The sequence below is a fragment of the Nomia melanderi genome, chromosome 12 (assembly GCF_051020985.1).
Source record: "Nomia melanderi isolate GNS246 chromosome 12, iyNomMela1, whole genome shotgun sequence".
In the NCBI taxonomy this organism is placed as follows: Eukaryota; Metazoa; Arthropoda; class Insecta; order Hymenoptera; family Halictidae; genus Nomia; species Nomia melanderi.
The window spans coordinates 7979283-8003759 of record NC_135010.1 but is presented as its reverse complement, the minus strand read 5'-3'; the positions used below and the strand labels follow the sequence as shown (position 1 = coordinate 8003759).

At 45.0% G+C, this 24477-nt stretch overlaps 1 protein-coding gene across 1 annotated transcript in view; it reads left to right on the top strand.

Annotated features, from left to right (window-relative positions):
- Positions 1–24477, top strand: part of LOC116426268 (uncharacterized) — a 194186-nt gene that overhangs the window by 59209 nt on the left and 110500 nt on the right. Inside the window, exon 3 of the mRNA XM_076372797.1 lies at positions 9968–10209. Within this exon, the coding sequence (XP_076228912.1) occupies positions 9968–10209 (242 nt within the window). The remainder of the gene's footprint in view (positions 1–9967; positions 10210–24477) is intronic.

Sequence of the window (24477 nt, the reverse complement as noted above, 5' to 3'; positions counted from 1 at the left end):
CGATTTCCAGATTTCATGGCGCACGCTGCGATCTACGGGAGATCGTTTGACGGGGAATAGTCGGGCATTATGGCCATTCGTAATTAATCAATATTGTAAAGGCAACGGAAGATTCCTTTTGTCTATGCTGTTCCACTGTCAATTCTCCAACGCGAGGCGTACACTTCGGCATCAGCTAACATCGAGCTGAGAAGAATCTAATTGAAAATATACCACGTTTGCCAAGTGCAAATAAATTGAATGTCAACGAGAAAACTGACGACGCGTGGATCTTGGAAAATGTTTCTTCGTTAGGGATATTTCTAAATACTGTATAGCCGTAGGATAATATCAGAAAACAAGGAATCTATTCATACTCTATTATTGCAATTACTACGCTTACATTCAGTGTTCGTTCGAGCGCTAGCTACTATACAATACTGAAACATTGCATAACCTTAAAGTAACACCAGAAAACAAGGAATCAATCCATATTCTATTATTGCAACAGCTATACTTACATTCACCACTGATACCGTCAATTAGAGCACACTACTAGCTACCATGAAATACTCATAAACATTGTGCAACCCTAAAATGATACCAAAAAACCAAGAAATCAATTGATATTGCATTATCCCAGTTACTATACATAAACCATTGACACTGTCAATTAAAAAGCTAGCTATGTCCAGCAATGAGTCTAGCAATTGGAACGATAAGGGTTGAATTTAGAAGGCGACGCGTGCTTCGCGACATGTTTCGACGTGTGTAGGGGGCTTTAGGGCCGCCGGTGCAGCGGACGCACGGTGCATTGTGGTGTGTAGCGAAGACGAAAGGGGCTGAGGGAGGAAAGAAAGCTGCCGGCGGACGGCGGCGGAGGGGGGAGGAGAATGACGGCGGCGGCGGCGGCGGCGGTGGTGAGCCGCGCAAGGGGGACACGGCGCGGTGCAGCGCATGCAGTGCACCAGACAAAAAACGATGAGCTGCGGTGGGGGCCAGACGGGGGGCAAAAACACGCGACGGGCCCCAAACCCTGGCCGCCTGGCCCCTCCTGCCGCCCGCAGCCCAGAGACCACTCTCCCTCTTGCGTATACGCGAGGAGTCGCCACGAACTGAACGTTGGGGATGGGATCCGGTGCGATACATCCTCAGAAATTTTTGACAGACCGATCGGATACGAGGGTTCACTCTTTGTGCTATCACCTCGTTGACAGCTGTGCTTGCTCTGGAACTGTTGCCTCGCTAACCTTGTGCCCTATGATACATTTCTGAACTATGATTGATGCAACTGTTTTAATACTAGAACGACCGAGCAGTTAAATTGTCTTTTTGAAATTGTTCCGTAGAAACCTGAACGGTGCAATTGTTGAGACAGTTGGTTTGCAATTGTGCATTGCTAAACCAGTTTCTCTAGTACGTTTTCAGAGAAGCATCTGTTATTTGTCGAGTAACTGGAAGAAATGAAATCAGAATGAATCATTTCGACCCATTCGGTAGTTCTAGTGTTAGACTACCGAGCAGTTAGAAATACTTGTATTCAGTTTATTGGAACAGTTGGAACATTACGTTGCTCGAGAGTCGGAGAGTTTTGTGTTTGTATGAATAGGAAGGTTTGATTAACAATTTTTTGCATATGCACCTTTATAATTTGAATGCTTATAGAAATAGAAATTCTGTGGGTCAATTTGACCCGTCCGGTAGTTTTAGTGTTAATACTGATTTATTAGGAAAGACGTGATGATGCTTATTCTGCGTCTACGTTTACTTCGAAGGTTAACGATTGGTAATAGAAAAGTACTATATAATTTGTAGTTTAAAAATGGAAATTACACTTAGATTTTCTAAATTCAATTTTAAATTTTCGGGAGTTCGATTTGATGATATTTTATATGAAGGGGTTAAAAGATTACTAGGAGAAGGGAAGGGTATGTTTGACGCATTTATTTCAGTGGTTACTTGTTGGTAGCAGAGAATTTAATTTTAATTAATGAGTGTGGTGATGTGTTATGAAGAGGTTAGAGATGATTTTCGGGTTTATGTTTGGTTGGAGGGAGTTTTAACCCCTTGATGATTTGTGTTTAGAGTTGAGTGTTGGTTCTTTTCGATCGTTACGGGTTGTAGGGATTTCTGTTGTGTTTTATTGTAATAACAAACAATTGTGTAGTAAATATAATTTTAGTGATTTTTAAATGTTATCGAATGAATTAGGAAGGTGTAAGATTGGGGCGCGGAATTGAAAAGAGTACGTGCTGTTTCATTGAATAAGTTAGTTTGACAAATTATTTAGATGTTAAATTAGTGGGTTTAAAATATTAATTTCTGAAACGAGACGTTGATTAACTGGTCCTCAGACTCATTTCTTTCGGAGTTATAATCAAGGAATTCTCCGAAAAAGAAGAATTCTTGAAACAAAATGATGAAATGAGTAACTTCTCTTGTCGAATGAACAACGAACTTGGCTCTTTTAGCAAAGAAAATACGAACGGATGAGCCTTTGTGTACACCAAGTTAGCCAATGTAATTCAAGAGAAATGATAAAACAACAATTATAAATGAGCAGCCCGCTTTGCCTTTTATTTTCTCTTTTTCTCCCACCTTTTATCTTCTGAAGGCACTTTGAAGCACCACTTTCATTAATCCCGTAATTCTGAATTTCTTATTTTGCGGCGGACAAAAGAATCTCACTGTAAAGTAGGCGGAGAAGTCGTGGAAAAAATTCTTTTATTGATTTTCATATCCTCTTATAATTTCAGAATCAGATAAATTTCAAAATATTTCAACAGAACATTTGTCTTTGGAACTTAATCTTATTTATGTTACACTTCAAACCTTTACATTATAATAACCAATACAAATTATGAATTAAAAAATAATACAGTACCTGCATCATGTATATTTGACAAAGATAAACAATTCACACATAAAACAGTGTACACCTCCATCCTTCGAACTTGCAATCAGAAAACAACGACAGAAACGATGCATTAATTTCAACGCATAAACAATGCACAACCAATTAATTCATTTAAATAATCAATCATTAAAATAATAAATTAATTAAACGGAAACACCTATTTCGAACAATCATTCGGCAAACCGTCATTCGCGCAACCTTGAATAATTCACAGCAAAAGCGCCGACAGAAAAATCAGTAGACAAAGAGCGAAATCGAAATTCAGAAGAGCCGACGCGTTCGCCGGCTATTTTCCGAAATGGCCGGTGTCCACCGGTCGGGTTAACAACGTAAATCCAGCCGTGCGTCCTTAACGCGCCGATTCATCCGGCCGATCGTCGAGCGCTGCGGTTTTGTCGATACGGCCCGGTACCGACGGTCAATTTGAATAGATTTTCGGTCGCGACGGCCGCCATCGATTGGAACGGTTACGAGCGCGCGTCGCTCTAATTTTTATTGGCCGGTGAACGAACGCGGAATTGGTCTCGCCGCGTACACCGGGTCGACCGTGCCGCGATTTTCGTTGTGCCGGGGACCGTGGCTCGCTTTCCATAGGAACCATTCCGCCGCTATCTTCGTTCGACACGCGAACATCGTCGAACGGAAACGACGTCTCGGGCTGCGTTAAGGGCATCGGCGCGAATTGGCTTTACGACGCGGACACCGTGGATTTCTACGACTACGCTGTCCCTCGGCGGAAATTATTTGATCGAGCAAGCTACGCGACGGAAGGAATCGTTGGTTTCCATGTTGCAACGACGTAGAAGAGGAAAGATGATTTCCAAGTATTCTGAGAGGAACTCTTATGCGTATTTATTTGATAGTTTGTGGATTGACCCCTTGTTCTGTGATTTATTTCTTAACTACAATCGACGCAACTACTTTATCGTTAACAATTTATTAAGAATACAAATTTTAATGCTTAACCTCCGAAGGTTAACGATTGATAATAGAAAAGTAATAGTTAATTTATATTTAAAGAGAATGAATAACATTTCGTAAATTCGTTTGAAAATTTTGTCAATGAATGTATGTTCGAAGAATTTTCAGTGTCGTTTAAACTAGAAATACAGAGTTGATATTACGCTATAGTTCTATGGGACCAGGAAAATTTCGAGTTTTCTTAAACCCTACGACTTCCAAAGTTCACTTCAGATTTAGAAGAGACAAATCGAGTTACAATTATCTTACAAAATCAGACAAGAAGAATGATCTAACGAATATTTCGAACAATTATATTTGAATTCTTATTCCAATCCATCATTTTTCTATCCCAGAAGCTGAACGCGAGCTGCACACCTATAAAATCGATATCGTTTCTCGCAGAATCAGTCACGAGCGAAATCCCAGTGCCAGCACCCCAACCCAAAGTCCTCTTCCTGATCCGGCAGGTCAGGTCTCTCGCGTCGACGCGTCGAAACGGTGCTCGGCCATTTATTCGGGCATCAGCTTTCGAAAGTAATCCATAAATCGTCCGTCGGTGGAGGATCGTCCGTTGTGATCGGGTCTGTCGCCATGTCGGAGGCCTGCTCCGCGGACAGGAGCAGAGGAGCCTGGAAGCCAGCCCCAGCCCCGGCTACCTGACGCTCGGATGTTTCGCGTCGGCCGCTAGGAGCGAGGCAAAAAGGTGAAGGGGCAGAGGGGGACGCTGCCTCGGGGATCAGGATAATATGCCGTGATCCTGCTATATACAGAACGACGGTGTGCCGGACCTTCTAGCTCGGCTGGGCCTCTCCCGGCGAGCCGTGGCCGGCATATACGATCCGGCGAGCGCCAACACTTGGCTCGCGCGGAGTCATGAAGGCCGTCCCTCAAAAACCTCTTCAGGGAAATCTCGCCGGCGCGGCAAAAAAAAAGAGCCTTTTGCTCGCCTTTGATCGCGTGGTCGACCGGAATGCCAAGCGTTCCTCCTTGAAAGACGGAAGTGAACGACCCTCGCGATTCTTACTCGACGCTCTCTTGTTCTCCTCCTCTTTCTGTGTTCTAGGTCCTGGTAGATCGTTTGTGTCTTTAAATCTGTTTCCGTATAAATGCATTCGAGAATGTGGAGATCGAGGAGGTTCGCGTGGAAAGGCAAGAGGAAATTGGATGGTGCATAGTGGAGTCGGTAGTGCGAGTCTTACAGATCTTTAGGGGATATCGGTTGCTATTTGTTATTTACTAGTAGACAGAGACGTTAACGGTTAATAGTTACTTTGAACTATGAGCACTAATCGTGTACTTCGTCTCTTGCTTCTATATTGGTAAATGTTAACACTAGATTTGGAGCGAGTCAGGTTGACTCATAATGAATTTTATAAACATTATTTGCTAAATGTTGTAATTTTGACTGACACCGTTATGCAAATATGTATTCTAATCGTTTACTTTTAAACCTCCAATTTCCAAGATCTAAATGAATATCCATTTTTCTAAGAACGATACAACGAACTGTACACTAAATGTCCTTAAATCTGTTAAATTGATCTACAGAAACAGACTGAACTACTAACTAACGTACAGTGAGAGTTTAAAAGTAGCAAAGACATCTTCAAGGAACTCTTTCCGTGGCTCCTTAGGTAAATTGATATGAGGAACCCATTAGCTTTACCCTCTGCGCCGAGAGATGTTGGGGTTCGCCTAGCCGCGCTCGCGGTAGGTGCAAGGACCTTCGTCCTTTCGGGAATCTTCGCCACGTGTCCAGACGCCCAGACATCCTAAACGCTCCGTCAAATATTGACACGCGAAATGTTTGGCGACCTGTGCACGCCGGTTCGCCCACTTGGGCGACCGCTCCCTCCACGAACCTCGAACTTGCCAGGACGACCTTGCCTTTCCTCCCTTCGAACTTGCTACTCCGGCGAAGAAAGCCCGCGCTTCCCGACGCTCGAACACCGCCACGGCGAGCCGGGTCGAGTCGGTCCGGGCCAGGCCGGACCGGGTTGCGCCGCGCCCGGCTAATAACGCTAATGCTACGACCTGTCGTGCGAAGAATATCGCAGACCGAATGGATTGAGAGCTGTACTAAAAGCTTTAGGGGTGTCCTGGCTACCTTTAGGATTCCGTCAGTCGGGTTCCCTCGTGTGTGAACGCTCGTCTTTAGCGGGCTTTGACTTGTTGTCGGCTAGTGCCATTGGGTATTAGACTAGGTCCTTCCGAGGCGGAGGAAAATCTTCATTGAGACTTGCTACTAGAGGAAATGTTTGTGAATATTCTAGCTGTAGGATTGTATTTGCACTATTATAGTGCAAGTTTCTTTTTATGAAATTGAATTGTGTATTTTTCTTCTTAGGGAATGAGATGTTGATGTCTCGGTATACAGCTAGGGAACATATTCGAATATGATTTACACGTTTTTATTTAGAGATTGCAAATATATTGCTACTAGAGAAAATGTTTGTGAATATTCTAGCTATGGGATTGTATTTATTATAGTGCAAGTTTCTTTTTATGAAATTGAATTGTGTATCTTTCTTCTTAGGGAATGAGATGTTGATGTCTCGGTATACAGCTAGGGAACATATTCGAATATGATTTACACGTTTTTATTTAGAGATTGCAAATATATTGCTACTAGAGAAAATGTTTGTGAATATTCTAGCTATGGGATTGTATTTATTGTAGTGCAAGTTTCTTTTTATGAAATTGAATTGTGTATCTTTCTTCTTAGGGAATGAGATGTTGATGTCTCGGTATACAGCTAGGGAACATATTCGAATATGATTTACACGTTTTTATTTAGAGATTGCAAATATATTGCTACTAGAGAAAATGTGAATATTCTAGCTATGGGATTGTATTTGCGTTATTATAGTGCAAGTTTCTCTTTATGAAATTGAATTGTGTATTTTTCTTTTTAGGGAATTAGACGTTGATAACTTGGTATACATCTAGGGAACATATTCGAATACGATTTACACGTTTTTATTTAGAGATTGGAAATATATTTTTCCTTGCTTTTCCTTTTGGGAATTATATAGACTTTAGAGTATAGTAAGATTTTCTAAGAGTATTCTATACGAATATAAATAATCTCGATAATAAAATGTCTTCGAATAAAAATGACCGGAACGATACAGAGACAAAGAATTCAGTGCACCTTTTTCCACGCGACTCGACGAACCATTTCATTCCCAATGTCAAAAATCTCGCTGTAATTGACTCTCAGTGCCCGGCATCGGTGATAAATTCGCAGAAACACCGTTTCACCTGCAACTTGTCAACGGTAACGATCCTGAGCCGCCCGGTTCCACCGAATTTCCAGTGTCTGGACAAAGTCCTTTGTCCACGTCTGTAGCGGCCGGTGCGCGACCGTTTCGCAGAAGTTTCAGGCCGGAGGGGGGTCAGGGACCTCTTTTCGCCCTTTCCTGTCGGTTTTTTTCGTCGGCGTCGCTGTTAGCGTCTCGACGTGACCACAGGGCCACGGGGTGTACCGTCGCGACTCGTACAGCGTTTAACGAGCGGCTGGGTGACGAGCGGTTCAAACCGTTGAACCGGCGATGATGAACGTTGATAAGGTTTTATGGCCGTGTCTCATCCTGTCCCACCAATCGTGTGCCCGCGCGCTCGCTCCCTCGCAGCACACACGCGCACACGCGCGCACGCACACCGCCGTTTTTCGCTCACCTCTTCGAGTGCACGGCGAGTTACGACGCCACTTTTCGACTTACCTTCCTTCTCTTCCTGCAAGGCCTCCTTCTTTCCTGCAGAGTGCTAAGATTTGTTTATTGCTTCCCTTTTTCATTTCCGAGATGTTCCTTTCGACTCTCGAGCGATTCCTTTTTTTGGATACTGATTGAGCCGGCGAGCATGGCGACTTAGGAGATACGCGCGCTTGGCAGCTTTATATATGGTTTATCCCTTTCTTCGAAGTGAATGGGAGATCGTTAGATTCGATAATAATTTGCACGACGTACATGGTTCCTTTGTACATTTGAAAACTAATGAAATAACTCGCGCGTACGATTATAAAAGTAGTTTCTGTGCACGTTAGAAGGTGATTAAAGACAAAATAATTCATGCGAATACAATGATAGAAAGATATAAATTTCAGTAGAAACATTCGACACTTTCCGATGAGACACAGGCGACACTACTCGAACTAATGAAACAAACGTAAATTAAGAAACAAAGCTGTTTCATATAAATATTTCACATATTAACTCATTACACGAAACTTAATATTATATACACTGTGTAATTTTGTTATATCAAATCGAATGGTGAATGAGAATCACCTCTCGAGTGCAAAGGGTTAAATCAGACTGTATAATGTTTCTCATATCCAAATCTCAACAACACAGTCGTTCGGATCTCGTAAAACCATCTAGTTCCAAACTGAACCTCGTACTTCCCGTAACATCCAGTTACAATCTCAAAACACTCCCCCGAATGATACGTAAATCAGAGAGCTCCCGATGCAATTTTCCGGAATCATTCGCGCAAACGAGGAACGTCAAAGGGAGCGGTTCCTTTTCAACCGCGAAAAAGGGAACGTCGCGGATAATATTCCGTTTGATAATCTAACGTCGTAGCCGGGAGTGATTTCACGGGACGCGGTTCGCGATTTTGCAAAATTTTCGAAGACCCGGGGGCGCCGGGACTTCGCCGAGCGTGACTATAAGAAATTTTCCAGTCTCGTACACTTTCTGAATGGGGCGGGGACTCGTAGCTGGAAACTCGGCGCTGGAAGTTCCGTGCCTCTTCGGGTCTCTTTCACGCATCACGTACGAAATTGACTGGAAGCGGGAAGTTAGTCGATACTTTCGTACATCGCTGTGAAAAGCGACCGGGCAGGTCCACCGTTGGCGGAGGTGTCCACCGGCGATGCGCCGTTTCTCAACGAGCGAGCGAGAGAAAAGACGAATCTCGAAGAGAAACTGCGAAAGAAGCGTCCCGGACATTTTGATAAACGAGAAGGAAAACGCGAAATTTAACATTTCCAGTCTTTCGAAAACCGACGCGGCGGTGTGACGTGTGAATTCAGGGACTTCGCACCATGTCCACGATCCCTTTTATATTTTCCGCTGGTAACTTCATTCCTGACTTCACCGCGCCCTTCACGGAATTCTGAGTTGCACGCGGACGGAATTTTTATCGGGGAATTTCTCGGCGTTCCTGAAACTGAGTGGAGTTTTTTGGGAACTGATTCTAGATGCGTTTTGAGTTTTTTATTGTTTTGGAGATTGTATTATTGACCTGTGTTTAATTTTGCAATTTGCATTAGGTTCTTGGATGCTTTGAATCGAAGGAAATAGTGTCTTACGAGTTATAAATATTTTTGTACACTCTCTGTGGACAAAGTTAATTATAGGATTAGTAAAAGTATTATTTATCTGGGTTTCTTCTGCTTTTGATATTTTAGTTAATAATGAAACATAGAATTAAGAACGAGTAGCACTGTGTTAAGATTGTTTATGTATATTACGAATCTATATTTAGTGAAAAATTGGTACAACCGTTAATATTTCAACGTTCCTTTAAAAAAATCAACGTCGTCTCGCAGTGTACATTGGCGCAGTTTCCTAGAGCCGCAGTTATCTTAAGCGATATTTCACGGAACGTCTAGATCCCTCAGGAAATGGTTTGGGAAGGAATGCTCCCCGCAAAAAAAAGCGCGTATCACTTATCACTGCCACACAGATTACGACGTGGTTCTCGTACGCGTTTCGCTCTCGAGTACAACACAGTATTCGTTCTATTGCCTCTTTCGCCGAAGCATTTCGGAATAGTGCCTTCGCTCTCAAACACCTATTCCGAAATATAAAACGACCTCAAACGCTGTCTCATGGAAACCATTGAAATCGTTTGCTCCATTGAAAAGTCGCACCGATGGTCTCATTAAAAGAAAAAAACATTCACGAGAATCTCATGGAATATTTATGAAGAACTCGAAACCAAATCATGCAATGGTTTTCTATCGGAAGCTGAATTATTGCAAGCGATTAAATACTTCCGAGCGATAACATGGCCGACGATAATGGCGGAAGCTTTAGCTCATAGTTAATTCTCGGTAGTACTGCTTTTAACGGTACGGTGTTCGCTTGTTGACAGTGAGCGCAAGCAGCTACATAGTGTCAGTGGTGCTCGTCCTGGTAGTCGGAGCACTGGTGGGTGTCCTGGCGACGGTATCGCATCATCTTCATCATCGCCGGTTGCTGCTGCACGAGCCGGCCTCCGCCTCGATCTTGCATCACCATCGGCACCATCATCATCGTCATCATCGCGAGGAACTGCCGGCGTCACATCAGCGACGTCTCCTGCTGCAGGATCACCATCGTCATCCTGGCACACCGGTGAGTCTTTCATTGCTTTTCAACGAGGATACCCGCGCAGATTTATCGATCGTTCATCTTGCTAGTGTCCTGTTTCTTCCGAAGAGGCAAAAAGGATCATCAGATACGTTAAATAATACAAAACATTATATCAGCCCCTAAAGAATATTTATCAGTCGAAGAATACCGAAACTCGATCAATTTAATCACTAATATTTTAATATTCCTAGAATTTCTAAGCATTTTTAGGTATCTAACACAGCTAACCTACGAGCAGATGATCCGCTTATCGACTCGAACATCTCAAACAATTTAACGTGAGATACTCGCCACAGAATCCACTCGAATCTTCAAACCATCAGAAAGGAGAAAACTATGATTTCTCATTTGTCTGTCGCCTATTTACTCAATTTCCTTTCCACCGTTGTTCCCGTATTACTTCAAATTACTTATCGCAGAGCCGCTAATTGCGGAACGATCAGTCCACTCGCCGCTGTCTTATCACGGGTCGCAATCTCGGCGCAGCTGCATCTCAAACACCTCGTCGAGAAATCCGTCGGCCACGTTTTCCGCGTTCCATCTCGGCATCCCGGCGCATACCTGACGCAAATCGTAATTCTCGATAGCGTGCGCGATCGCTCCTCTCTCGTTATTGGATCGCGGGCGGCGCGGCCGACGGGGGGGCAACGGAAACGCGATTTCCCATCCGAACGGAGGTAGTTGCGGGCAGCAGCGTCGTCGACCTTCGGACGAGATTATTACGCGATTCGTGGAACGTCGAAGGCTGTCTGGAAAAAGCTGCTGATATCTAATCTCGGACGGGATGGTAGCGCAGCTGCGCCTATCTAGCCCACATGTTTTCCTCTCGGTGCCCGTCTGGAAAACCAGACCGCGGGCTCTCCCGCGCGCCCACATTCCATCCACTTCTTCCATTCCCCTCTTTCTCTCTCTGGCGCACGGTTTCCGATCGCTTTCCCCTTCGTTTTTGCCGCCGCGAGCAGGTGTTGCTGCGAAAGAACACGTTGCTCTAATTTGGAACGACGGACGGTGAGCATCAATCGCTGCACGCCGACGCGAGGACGCTTTAAATGGAGGCTACACGTGTGGAATTTAATTGTGAAACATTGCTGGGTTCGACGCTGGTGGGATTAATCTTAGAGGGGGGTTTCGATCATTAGGATGATTTGAATATTGACTTTCCTGGACGTTCGTGAGGGGATAGTATATAGCTTTTCGTTTCATTGGGAAATGAATATTTTTATAGAGTTGGGTTAGTTGGAAGATGTAGTATGATTGTTCAATTTCCGAGCTTCTCAAAGGCTTTTCTGTTAAAACACTTAGTTTAAATATTTCGTGGAAATATTAGGAAGTTCAGCACAAGTGAATCACGAAAAAGTTTATAAATTTGTTTCGCGAGAAACGCGTAGCATAAAATAGCATCGAATTGCCTCTTCGCCTCGACAATTCGGAAACATAACTTCTGAATTAACCACGAACGACTTCGCCCGATTCCGCTCGAAACCGTAAAACACGTCTCAACAGTCAAATACCCAATTCCCAAAGAATAATTAAAAAATTCTCGTCGCCAGCGTCAAGATCCTCCGCGTTGTCCTTTTGTTCGCCTCGGTTCGCCATTCTAACCGAGCTTTCCTCCGGGTTTTTCGTTCTCGTGGATCTCTCGGTGGCCGCGCGGAGGAGCCGAGAGAACCGACGATCCTCCGCGTCGCTTCCACAAAAGATTTATTTCCAGCGGACGCGACGAGACCGCGATAACATCAGCGTCGCAGACACGGAACCGAGCGAAACGGGAAGACGGAACGGATAGAGACACGGAATGTGCCCCTGATTCGATTTGTCTCGCTGCTACGACGCGCTTATGGCCCTGACGTCGGACTTCCGGAACACGGGACGTATTGTTCGCCCCGGCGAGAGAGATCCTCGGCAGACGCCTATCGATCCGGCACTCTCCGCCGGTCTAGCCGCTCGATTCTGTACGCGCCTCGCCGCGCCGCGGCCGCCTGTCGCGTAAATGGAAATTAGTCGCCGGATTTTCACGTGTACGGGAATTAGAGTGGTTTGTCGCCGTTCGGGAATCTTATTGATCATTCCGTGACGGCCGCCGAGCGATATATGCTGGATTTATCGCGTTAGTCGGCGCTCCGAGGATTTATGGGGAATAAAACATAGTCGATGGAACTGGAGACGTTGGAATTCAAATATTCCCGATGAACCGTTCGTGTTTTAGGTAATTCCTTGTGTTGTGTTCTTGGTTCCCAGTCTCTCGGGTCCTCTTTCGTCTGCGTCTACTCGAATTTCATCAAACAATTCCATTGTTACTGATTTCCTTCAGGAAAGGGTTCAAAGTCGCTGATATCGGATAACTTGATCTAAACGTATCCCACACTTCTAATATGTAGTTTAATAATTACATCGAACATTTGTTATCAAATACCTGTTTTTCCGTATATTCGTACAAAATTTCTAAACATTTCGAAAGTTCAATCCGTCAGCAGTCTCTAATCAATACATCACGCGAGCAGGTCGAAAAAAGTAAAGGAAATTACCTGTTTCTGAGAAACGATCGCGAACTTCCTCGACCAACAAACGGGTCGTTCACCTTATCAAGAAGACAGAACGACCGAATGGACGGATAGGTGCCTGTTCACTCTCGCTTTCTCGCAATAAAAGAAACCCGCGTTCCAGACGTCTCGCGCGTCTCGCCGAGGAGACTTTTCCTATGGCTAACGTCGCCTCCTCGGGGTAACCTTGTCCGTCCAAGAGAAAGCAAAAGGATATCGCGGCCGGTAATCGATATCGCTCGACAGCCGGCGCTGGCAGAAACGTATCCCGCCGAGGACTTTATTTTACGCGCGCGCCGAGAGGCTCGCTCGCTTCCCAGATGGACGACGTTCCGTCACGGCTACCGGGGAGAGTTAACCCTTTGCGGCCCGAAGAGTTCTTGGTTTTTCACTGTGGAACTTCTATCAGCGTTCCTTAACACTAGACTCACAGGACCCGTCAATTTAACGGATATCAAACTCTTCGAACATTATTTAGTAAAGGTCAAAGCTGATTTTAACGCAATTGCGCATCGTATTAATGTAATCATGCATCTAGTGATCGATCCTAATTATCTCTTATGCGATTTCAATTTCTAAGATTTAAATTTAATATTAACTTAAGTACAGTTAATATTAAATTATCACGAATAACGACTATAGTTGTATACATTCTTACCTTAATAGATAAATATTTGGTATTTGAAAGAAAAGAGTTCTCCCAGAATAGATCACGTTTCGAAGAATTTACCAATTCAAGTACTGTTCGACATGGCACTTTATTTCTTTGAGAACATCTGGGAGCTAATAATATTGTACTTGCACACGATACGATTATAATATTGTAGCTAGATGTATAAAAAATTGATAAATTGCTCAATTATTCGAATAAAATTGAATGTCTAGCCTCTCTTGATATAAGACCAAGGGTTAAGGATTTCGTACCGGTATATCCAGGCCATCGATACCACAGCCGACGGAGGCCGCCGCGCCGTGGTACGCGGAAAATGGAATTTTCGAGTGTTCGTCTCGTACGTGACACGAATTCAAGCGCCGCGGCAGCGGCGGCGGCGGCGATCACCCGCCACGATTCTCTTGTTTCCCCGTGTGCACGCGCGTCTACGCGAGAGGATGCCTGACACGTGCAAGTGAAAGGTCGGATTTCGTAGGAGGCGAAACGCCGCCTCGAAGAATCGACGATACGGACACCGGCTCTCCTCTTCCTATACGCGTGTCCTCGTCCCCTTTCTTGGACATCGCGAGCCCGACAACACGCGATCTTCGATGTTCTCTCATTGTTGAGGCTTTTACGTTTGGCAAGGGGGATGTCGAAACGATGGAACATTTCGATGAAATATCGTGGGAATGTGGTGTCTACGAAGCGTTTGATGCGAAGCTGTTTTATCGATGATCTTTAGATATTCAGATAATTTTTGAGTCGAGGCTGAGACATTTTTTAACGTTCCAAATTGTAGAATTTCAGTAGTTTCGCTTGATGTTTGGAATAACGGAGATGCTCGGGGCGAACACAGTGGAGCACTTTGAATATTGAAATATTGTTAGGAAACCATTCTTCAAGAAGAGAAATAATGCGATCAATATTTACATATTATTCTATCACTAAAAAAGAAGCAAATCCCTTTCTTTTAAGTCGCATAAACGATCTAATTCCTCGAAACAACACCTACCCTCTACATTTACAACTGAAGACATTCAAACAATGAATTACCAAAAAACTCGCATACAAAAGAAGCTTAAAAACTCCATCAAATTACAATTATACACCATGTTCCCTCCAACAGTGTCCACATTTCTCCGTCCACAATAGAAAACCGAAAAATCCTCCAATCCTACCCCAACGCCGTCCTGAATAAAACAATGCAGCACGACCACCTTATCAGCAAACTATACCAACCTCCTCGTCCCAAAGAAGAACCAGTCCTAACCAACAGCCATCCTCGAAGTATCCTCTTTATCAGCGGTTTCGTAGCGTCGAAAAGATTCGTCGGCGCGCTAAGTCCTGCGGGGTAGCCGGTGACGGGCGTAAAACCAGTCCAGCGGGTCCCGGCAAGGGCACGCATAGATTACGAGTTAAATGGTTTTAGGGGGTAAGGGCAGATCGACGGCGGCGCGACGCGACGCGTCCAAAAGGAACGCGTCGAGCGTCCAGACGGCCCCGCGACCCCAGAAAAATCGGCCCCGGACGGTCATTACTTGCCGCGCGACACGCCTTTTTTATCGGCGATATCGTTACGCGTCGGGTAATTGGAAGCCATTTCAACTTCTCTTTCTCTCTCGCTCTTGCTCCCTCTCTGTTCTCCTTCTCCCGGCTCCCCTCCCTTTCCCTCGCCCCTTTCACGTCCGGATGTCTGGCCGTCTCGCCTGACCAGGGCGTAACGCGCGCGACGTGAAATTAAATCGGGTCAATTAAGAACGCGTATTAATTTTGCTCATTAATCACCGTTGCCAGCGTAGGAAGCGGCGCCGGGGAGACAGGGGGGGTGGCGGCGGCGGAGAAAGCGCGGGCACGTCGATTATTTATTCGTAAATCAAATTTAATTACTGGCCGGGATTTACCCGACGAAATAAATCAACGATTGTCCGACGCGCCCCGCCGCCGGGAATAAGCAATGAGCGGAGAGAAGTTTCGTCTTCGCCGCGACACCACGAAGTTCCGCGAAATTTCGAGCGAAGTGGGGTCCGCCGTTCAAGGCTTCCCTTTGATGATCTTGGGGGGATCTTCTTTTGGGAAGTTCTTATGGCACCTTGGTATTTTTGGGGTGATCGGTGCGGGATGCTTTCGTCGTGTTCTGGTGCGTTTCGATGCCTCGAGGTCTGGGATGCACTGTGGAGTTTGGCTGGAGAGGCGAATAAATTTCATTGTTTTTCATCGGAGTTTTCTGTGATTTAATTCGACGTTTCTCAGTTTATATTTCTCTATTTCGCAATGGTGTTATTTTAAGCTTCGAAGTTTTGTGTGCATGGAAATAAGGATATTCTATTTATATTTTAATTTAGGTCTTCCATAAATTAACCTTTACTTTCTGCTGTCGTCGGATACTCCGGGCTTTCTCTACTTATATACTGTCAACACTACGCCCACACATTTTCATTATATTCTGACTCATCATTTTTAAGAAAGTTCCTTCTCGCAGTCCCCTAAAATCCACAAAATTAATCCTTAACGGAGCAATGCTGCCATATAAGCGGCATGGCACTTTTACTTAATGTGTCCAATGCCGCGTATATGGCGGCAAAAATCATTTTATTACTTTTATCACTGTTATTGCTGTAATATTTACAATGAACGCGTTAAGTATTGTGCTAGGTCACTTCTGTGAATTTCTTTCCGCTTGTTATCTATGTTACAGTATTTTCTTGAGGAAAGCCAACTTGAAATACATTCTTAACTTAACAGTTAACATTAAAATCCTAAGATCTTTTAGTGTTCTACATATTTTCTACAATTCTGCAAGGGTTAAGATTAAAATCCTAAGATCTTTCAGTGCTCTACACATTATCTACAATTCTACAAGATTTAACATTCAAATCTTAAGATCTTTCGGTGTTCTACACATTCTCTACAATTCTACAAGGGCTAAGATTAAAATCCTAAGATCTTTTGGTGTTCTACAAATTTTCTACACTTCTGCATCGTTAGTGCTCCACCGGCTGCGTCGTTAGAAATGGAAGAAAACGGATTACAGGGCTATTCGAATTCTCGAAATTCTCGTCGCTATTATGGTTCTAATAGCCGTGGTGCTAGTCCCAACGCCGTGATTAACGATAATCCCCCGCATATGCGCGCGTGTGTGCACTTTGGACCTTCCAGCCGACCTTCCCGATCCAAGATGGCCGTCGAGTCGGAGGTGGACGACCGAGGGGGCAGGTGGGCAGGAGTAAATATTATGTCTGGCGCTATAGCGGGAGTCTCCGGTTACGGCAAACTGCGATTGTTTTTCCTCCGCCTGCCCTTCTTCTCCTTTCGATCCGCGAAAAATCGCGTAGACCCATTCCGAACGCCTTATTCAGCCGCTTTGCACGCGTCCCCTATGCGCGCGGTGCTTAATTAACCGAGATTGGAGTCTCCGATCACCAGGAAGACTACAGTTCTACTCATTTTTCAGCTGTAGCGGAATTAAGTGTCTTCTACAGGAATGAATACGATAATGAAGTTTCTTTATCGCGATCACATTTTTAAATTTTATTCGAGATTACGGTACTCTGTATAATTGGAGCAAATACGATAGTGAAGTGTGTACTCCGTTCGTGATTTATCTTCGATTTGTTCTCCTCGAGGGTTTAGATGTAATCTTCCGACTCGTATCTCGAGTAGTACATTTCTTAATTTTATCTGGTACTGATCGGTGTGCCAATTTATCGAATCTGTCTTAGCGTTCTGTTCTAATTGTGAAATGCCGTTTTTCGTCTGTCGATACTTGTTATGAAATAAGGGACAAGGGAAATGGTCCAGTGCATTAACGGTTTAACAATCGCACAATATTTCTAGTAGATTTCTCAAAGATTGCTTTGTCGTCACTTTGATGAGCCTTAGTTACCGATTGATCCGATATGGTTACATTATAAACTTTGATATTTAATATTGAACTTCGCATAGTGCGTCAATGCGCGAGATATTGAGATAAAATAGCTTTGCTCCGTAACGTACATGTGATCTCTCTTCTAGTTTTAAAAAATTTCATCAAAATCTCGTCAGAAAATATTCAACATTCCTAGCCAAAAACATTTAAGTACAAACTACTAATCCTTCACCGCTCGTGCATATTTGCGCCTGTAGATAGTCTACTACAGATATTTTATTTGACATTTCGTAAATCACAATACTCTGAAAGAAATACAGCAGTCTCAATAGCAAATAGCAGAGTAAGACCTCATATAAGACTCTTATCAAACTAACAGTATCAACTATACATCCATTTCCACTAGTATAATTACAAAAGAAAATGTTGACAATACAGCTGATAGTTGGAACGAACCGTCTTCACTTACACCCACCAGATACTCGCAGCAAGTTAATAACCCAATCCAAGAAACAAACCCAAATCAATCATCCCCTAAATCAACTTCTTCCCACAAACATATACAACCGAACCGCCCAAAGCAGAAACCCCAGAAAATTCCCACCCGAAACCCACTCAAAATATCCACCCCAACCCCAGAACAGTCGCAGAACCTCGAATCCGCAGTCATCCGTATCAAGAGCCGTCTGCTTAAGGATTCCGCGTCCGCGACGACCGAGATTCCTCCCGTGTCATCCGGCGGCGGCCAGATCGTCGATCACGATTCACAGCGAGGAAGTTTTCCTTCCCGGCGCAGTCGGTCTCCTTTTTTTCCCCTCCCTTCGTCCGCGATCGCGATGTTCTTAGGAATAATAATACGGGTCTGCGCGTCTCTCGGAAGGAAGCCGGGCAAGAAGAAGCGGATCCGAGGGGGAAAAGACGTCAGCCCGTGGAAGGAGAGTCACGTAGAGCCGTCTCACCTTCGGGGAAACCTTCCTCCGTCGCGTCGCGACTACGCGGCGTCGTCTGGCGAACGCGTTTTTACCGGGAGCCCGGGTTTCCACGGCCGTTTCCACGCCCGCGTCGATCCTTTCCGCGTGGACGCACCCGGCAGCGCCCGTCGTCCTCCTCGAGCATCCCGGCTCCGTCTTCCCTGGCCCCCGAGACCCTCCTTTTGTCACGGCGCATCCGACGATAAGATTTTCTTACGGAGCTTTTCCGCCTCGTCCTCTTCAATGGGCCCAGCATCCATCCGCGAAATACTCCGACGCACGCCCCGTCCGCGCGCCCCCGAGAATTCACCCTCGCGTTTACCTTTTCACCGCCTGCCGGATTCGGTGAACACCGGCGTCTCCTTTTTTCTCCCGCATCCAGCGCCGCGCAGTGGCGGGGAGATGTTATCGGGAAATATTTTATCGGCGCGGGAAGGAAGCAGTTTAGAAAGGGAATTCGATGGATATTGCTGGTACATACTCAGATTCTCGATACTAGAGCGTGGCCGCTCGGTTTCTTGCCGCCGTTAACGGCGCTGCGAAATTCGATTGTCTTGTTTTCGGAGCGGGCTCCTTCTGCTTGGTGTGCTCGCGGGTGTGTTTGTTTCTTTTGTTCTTGGAGGTTCGCGCGATTGGTTTGTTTTTGGTATTGTTACTCTGTTTTAGCTCTGTTCGCAGTCAATTTAGAATTCTTTGTCTTCTATTTTATATTCCGGTTTTCTAATTTTAGAAGTCGTATTATTCAAATTTTATGTAGTCACTGTAACTTCCTTAACCCTTCGCGCTCGGAAATTCTTTCGAAATATGCAACACTTTTTAGTGAGATATAAACGACATTCTTCGAAACTGACAAGTGAGAGAACGTATATAAATGAAGAAAAGCTATTTTATTCCAATATTTTACATATCGATGCATTATACAGAGCATAATGTTATATGTAAGACCATAATTTTTCTAAATCTTCAAAACCTAAACATAAAATATTCCAATCACATGTACATTCAGCGATTCAATCATCCGCACACTTTCACTCGCCACACAAAATATACAGTCCATTTATTAACCCGTCAGTTTTCTTTAACCAGTTAACTGTATTTGACGAGTGTACACGTCATTGTAAAGCTTGACGTGATACTATTTCTTTCAGCGATGTATTCTTTATTTTCTCACTGATCTTTCATTAAAATATACTCTACGTGCATTCGTCCTGCTAGTACACGCTCCATTTTTCGATTTTATTGCGCGCGGAACAAGAGGTTTTTCCAACTAAATTCCACAGTTAACCGGTTAAAAAATGTATACACACAGAATACATGCGACGAGGACGTCATAATTGGTATTATGACTTATTCCCGACCGCGTCGCGCATGTGTCGTTCATCCCGATAGCGAATCGCGAGACACATCCGCGGCGCAAGTGTGGCAGCCAACTATATTTACGGAAGATTACCGTGACTCATCGAGACCCGTCATAAATATTAAATTCCGTATCAACGATCGTGACGACGAGCGCGATAATTTGCATGCCGTCACTAATTCGGGAACGCGTACACACCTCCCGCGAATTTCGAAATATTTTCCCCGTCCGCCGGAGCACTTGGCGCGCGTCTCTCTCCCGCCCTCCGCTTCTTCGCCGCAGCCGCCGCCGCGAATTACTATTCCAGCGAACGATGGACTTATCGCCGAGACGGCGGGCAAATGTTTTTTCTCGTTACGAAATTGGCTGCGGGAGCGGGGCTCTCTGAATCGAATAAAAAGATCTTCGGCTTTCTTTCCGCGAAGCGAAATCCGCCCGACGAATTGCAAAATAACATGGTGTCGCGTTTCCCTTGTACCGGGACGTGATCAATTTATTACACTAAACGGCGAATAATCTTTGATCCCCGGTTGTCTCTTTGTTTTCCTTCCCTTCGATAGCCGGACGTCTTTTGTGTAAAGATTCTCGGCCGAGTATACTTTATTGGACGCGTGCGTATATTCCTTTTTATATTTTAATTGGGGTTTTGATATTTTCGTCGAGTCAATTAAGGAAAATAAGATCTCACTGGTATTCTAGTTTTCTCGAATTCGCTTAGGCAAATGTGAATTTCCATGGAGGTCCACGATATTTTCACGCTTCTCCCTTTTTTACCATTCTATTATTTTCTTCGATAACGAACTCTCTCGAACCTGTGTGAGATAGAAATGACCGGAAGAATTAGAAAAATATCAGATAATACTGACCTCTACAATTTACAAGTCTAATCTCTAGGATTCGACATCCCATACGCCAAATCTACGCAAACAAATCAAACACACGCAATTCAAAATCACGACACCAGCAGAATCAGTAGCTCGATGGCATATCGTAACATTAATAACATCTTATTAATAATTAAACGATTCAGTCACTCAAAAACTCTTCTAATCGAGCTAACCCAAACAACCAACAAACTTAGAGGTCAAAAACACGATAAAACGCTCATTAAGCGCACCAGCGAAGAAAAAATCGAGTCATCCGGTATCTAAGGTCACATGAGGTTACCATGTTTAGTCTTTAGAAGATACGATCGCGCTGTGCTTTTCACGGGTAAAGATAGTCGTTCGATCATCCCGACATTTTCCGGCTCTCCGCTGCGTGACGGGGGACACCGTTTCGCAACCGCGTCGAGCATCGACGCGACGCGACGTCTTCTCGGCCAGCGCCCCAACAAATCAATTGCACCGGGTGGTAATGACCAATCAAGCCGCAAATCGAGTCGCATCGTTCCGTTTCTCACGTCAGTTCCGCCAATTCGTGACTTGGACGATCATCTCTCCGCCGGCGAAGCGGCTGATGAACGCGCGTGCACAGGATATGCGGGGTCAGGGTGCGACAACGACGAAGACAACGCGATGCGAACGGAGATAGAGGGGCATTGTGGGCGGACGGAGGGGGAGAACGATCGAGGGAGAAGGGTTCGCGTGAAATCCGAACACGTTGTTGGTCGTGGCGAGCGCAAACGAAAAGGGGGGTTCGCTTTCACGCTGCGGGCTCGACGCGTGGCGTCGCGTCGCATCACGCTAAGTGCAAAGAGAAGCAATGACCTGATTTGAAATTTATTACGTTTGGGCGACGTCCAAGTGCGGCGCATCGGCTGCCAAAAGCAAACAGGCCGGCGCGGTGTATCCCGCGCTCCGCGGGCCGCGACTTCGGACGAGGAAATAAAAAGAGGTCCCGGACCGAACGAAAAACAGGATCATCCGTGTGTCACGATCGTTCTTTAGATTCCTTCGTGACAGAAAAACACGGACGACAGGCCGTTACGAGTTCGAATGTTACACGGGAAATGGAACTGCGATCTTTTGATATTGAATAAAGTTTAGGGGTGGGAGTTTAGGATTGAAGGGAACCTTTGGGACAGGGGCGCATCGCTGATCTTCGGTTTGGGATTCTCTTTTGACACGTATGATGCTTGCCGTGATTGTTCCGTTGAAGTTGTGAGCCATTTTTGATATTACTTTTAGATTTACCTTAGTTCTCGTTGAGAAGTTATAAAGTAGAATCTAATAGAACTTCTTAATAATCGCAATGTCTCGAAGATAAAATAACTAATTTTAAACACTTCGATAATTGTCATCTTACGTTCCTATCGTTCGCAATTATTACAGTTTCAAAAACTCAGTAGTCTACGCAACATAAATAATCGAGTTTCTTATGTCGCTCAATTGTCAATTACCAACAATTCCAGGAGTAGAACATTATATTAAAATTATTATAGTTCCATTTCCCGTTCCAAAAAAGGCGACACACAAAGCGCTCCTACGCTCTGTAGAGCGCAACTCCAGAAAGCTAGCAGATAGCGCGACCATTACCCAATCCATCCTCAACAATCTCATCACACCTTGAACACCTCTCAGCGCGTGACTCGCTGGTCCCGTCACCGCGTTGCCCCACCTCGGCCCCGATCGGACGTGGTCGTCGAACGCGAATCAGGAAGACCGTGGAAGGCGGTGAAAAATATCGGCGCCGGCGCGAGCAACCGGGAATCGTAAATAATCCGGAATCCTCTTATTCGCGGTCTGAAACGGTTCGCCAGCGGGAAGTGGGAGGGTGGAAAGGGGTGGGGGTGGGCCCGGTGTCTCGGCCGCGGCTTATCCACGTGCGTGACTTTTGCTAAGTAGCCTTGAGGCTGTGTCCAAAGCCGATTACCGATGATCGCGACGCGGCGAGGCGCGGTTACGTGTCGCCACGGTTTCGCGGCCGATCTATGCCGGCTCGTGCAAGACCGGTCGATAGATGAAATCTATTAAAAATTCACAGGTCAAAGATCTGAAAGGAAAGCGGGTTTAAGTGGTCAGTGGAAGGAGATCTGTTATTTGATAGATAGGATCTATGAAAAATTGATGGGTTGGTGATCTGAAAGGAATGCGGTATTTTGAGTCACTAAAGATCAAGATCTTCCTTCAAGGAAATGAATGTAGTCGAAAGTCTACTCTAACCTTTCCTTATTTCAGAGATCTAGAACATCTACGGAATGGCGCTTGTAGGTCAAATATGTTGCCATTTAAGTTTAGGCAACTCTTTCAGTGCTAAATAGTTAGCTACCCATAGTGTAGCTCAACATAGAAGAATATGAAGAAGCGATTTTATCCAGGACTTCTATAAGCATTCTAAAAATACAATTTTCATACCTAACCTCTATTCTAAACCTACGTGCCAGTACTTTCTAACTATGTTGCAAAGCAGTACAAAGTCTCCTCTAAACTTGATACTTGAGTATCTACAGTACAACGATTCTTTCATTAGCTCACACCTCGCAACGCGTACAATCAGGTTTCGCAAACACGCTTCGAGCAATTTTTTCTCCGCGTAGCTAGACTGTTAGTCACCCAATTAAATCAGATAATAGAGGTTGTACCTCGCGCGTAGAAGCTCAGGGCGCGGCTTTCCCTGTCTGATCGCCAGGAGGAATCCAGGTCATCGTCGGGGCCGCGATTTACCTGGCCGTTCACCGGGTCGACGTTTTAGAAGCCAGACGAACGGCGTGCCCGCCACGGTATCTTACGTCACGCGAGGCCAGACGACGACAACGACGACGACGACGACGACGACGACGACGACGACGATGAGACGCTGAGACTGCTGCCGGCTCTCGCGGTGACGTCATGGGGACGTGTTCTCCCAGGTTGACGTAAATGTCTCGCGCGAGACCTCCTGCGGTCGTCTTTATTGCTTTTTCCGGAAATATACACCGTCTAGACGGGACTCTATCGCGACACGTCCCTGTGAATCATCTAGCCGTGAGGCGGGAAGCTACCGGGGCGCGGATGGGACCTCGCGATGAGCTAGAGTCGAGTGCGCTGGCTCTCGTGATGATCGCGTGGAGAGGGATTGCGATGAGGATGACTGCGGATTATTGTTGCGCGTTTCCTTGGATGTGCTTCTCTAACGAGATTGGAAAGTCGCTGCTGCGCTTTGAATAATGACATAGAAAATTGATGCTGTTACGTGATCGATCAAGAAATCGGCTGGAGAGATCGCGGGCTTGTTATTTGGGAGCGAATGAATTTAGAAATGCGAAAGCGTATCGACTGGCATTATTGACGGTTGAAACTTGTAGGAACAAAAAACGATTCTGGTTGTTTTGCTACATACATTTGCTTCTTATGTCGTAGGCTCTGTATTTTCAGGGTAAATCATTCTCTGTGTATGCATTACGAAGGAAATTGCGTATTTTTATTGTTTTAAAATGAAGAAAAGTGGATATTATCTTCTACTATATTAAAGGAACTATTGGCTTAATTCTAAATCAGTTTTCAACTAAAATATCTTAATACTTCCTCATAGAAAATCAAGAGCCACTAATTCTCTTGAAACCTTTCAAATATCCAACATCCGAAACTACTCTAATTCTATTGAAACTTTATATATTTTCTACCTTCCCAGTTTTCCTATCGCATAGAAATATCAAAACATAAAAATCCTCATCGACATCCACCATCCAATAATCACATTACTCCTGTCATTATCCACTGATCCAGCTACGCTCAGATTAGCTCCTCAGCGTTCACGATCCACGAAAGCACCGGTCGTTCAATGCGTTCCCTTGCGGTCACATCCGGCTCGCTGAAAACCGGCAGTCCGGGTGGCGAGTATCTCGAACAGAAAATTCTCCGTACTACTTACCGCGGAATATCCAGCTCGTGACCGCGGTAAAAGCGCACTACCCGTTGCCGATTCCCACTCGGAGAGAGAGA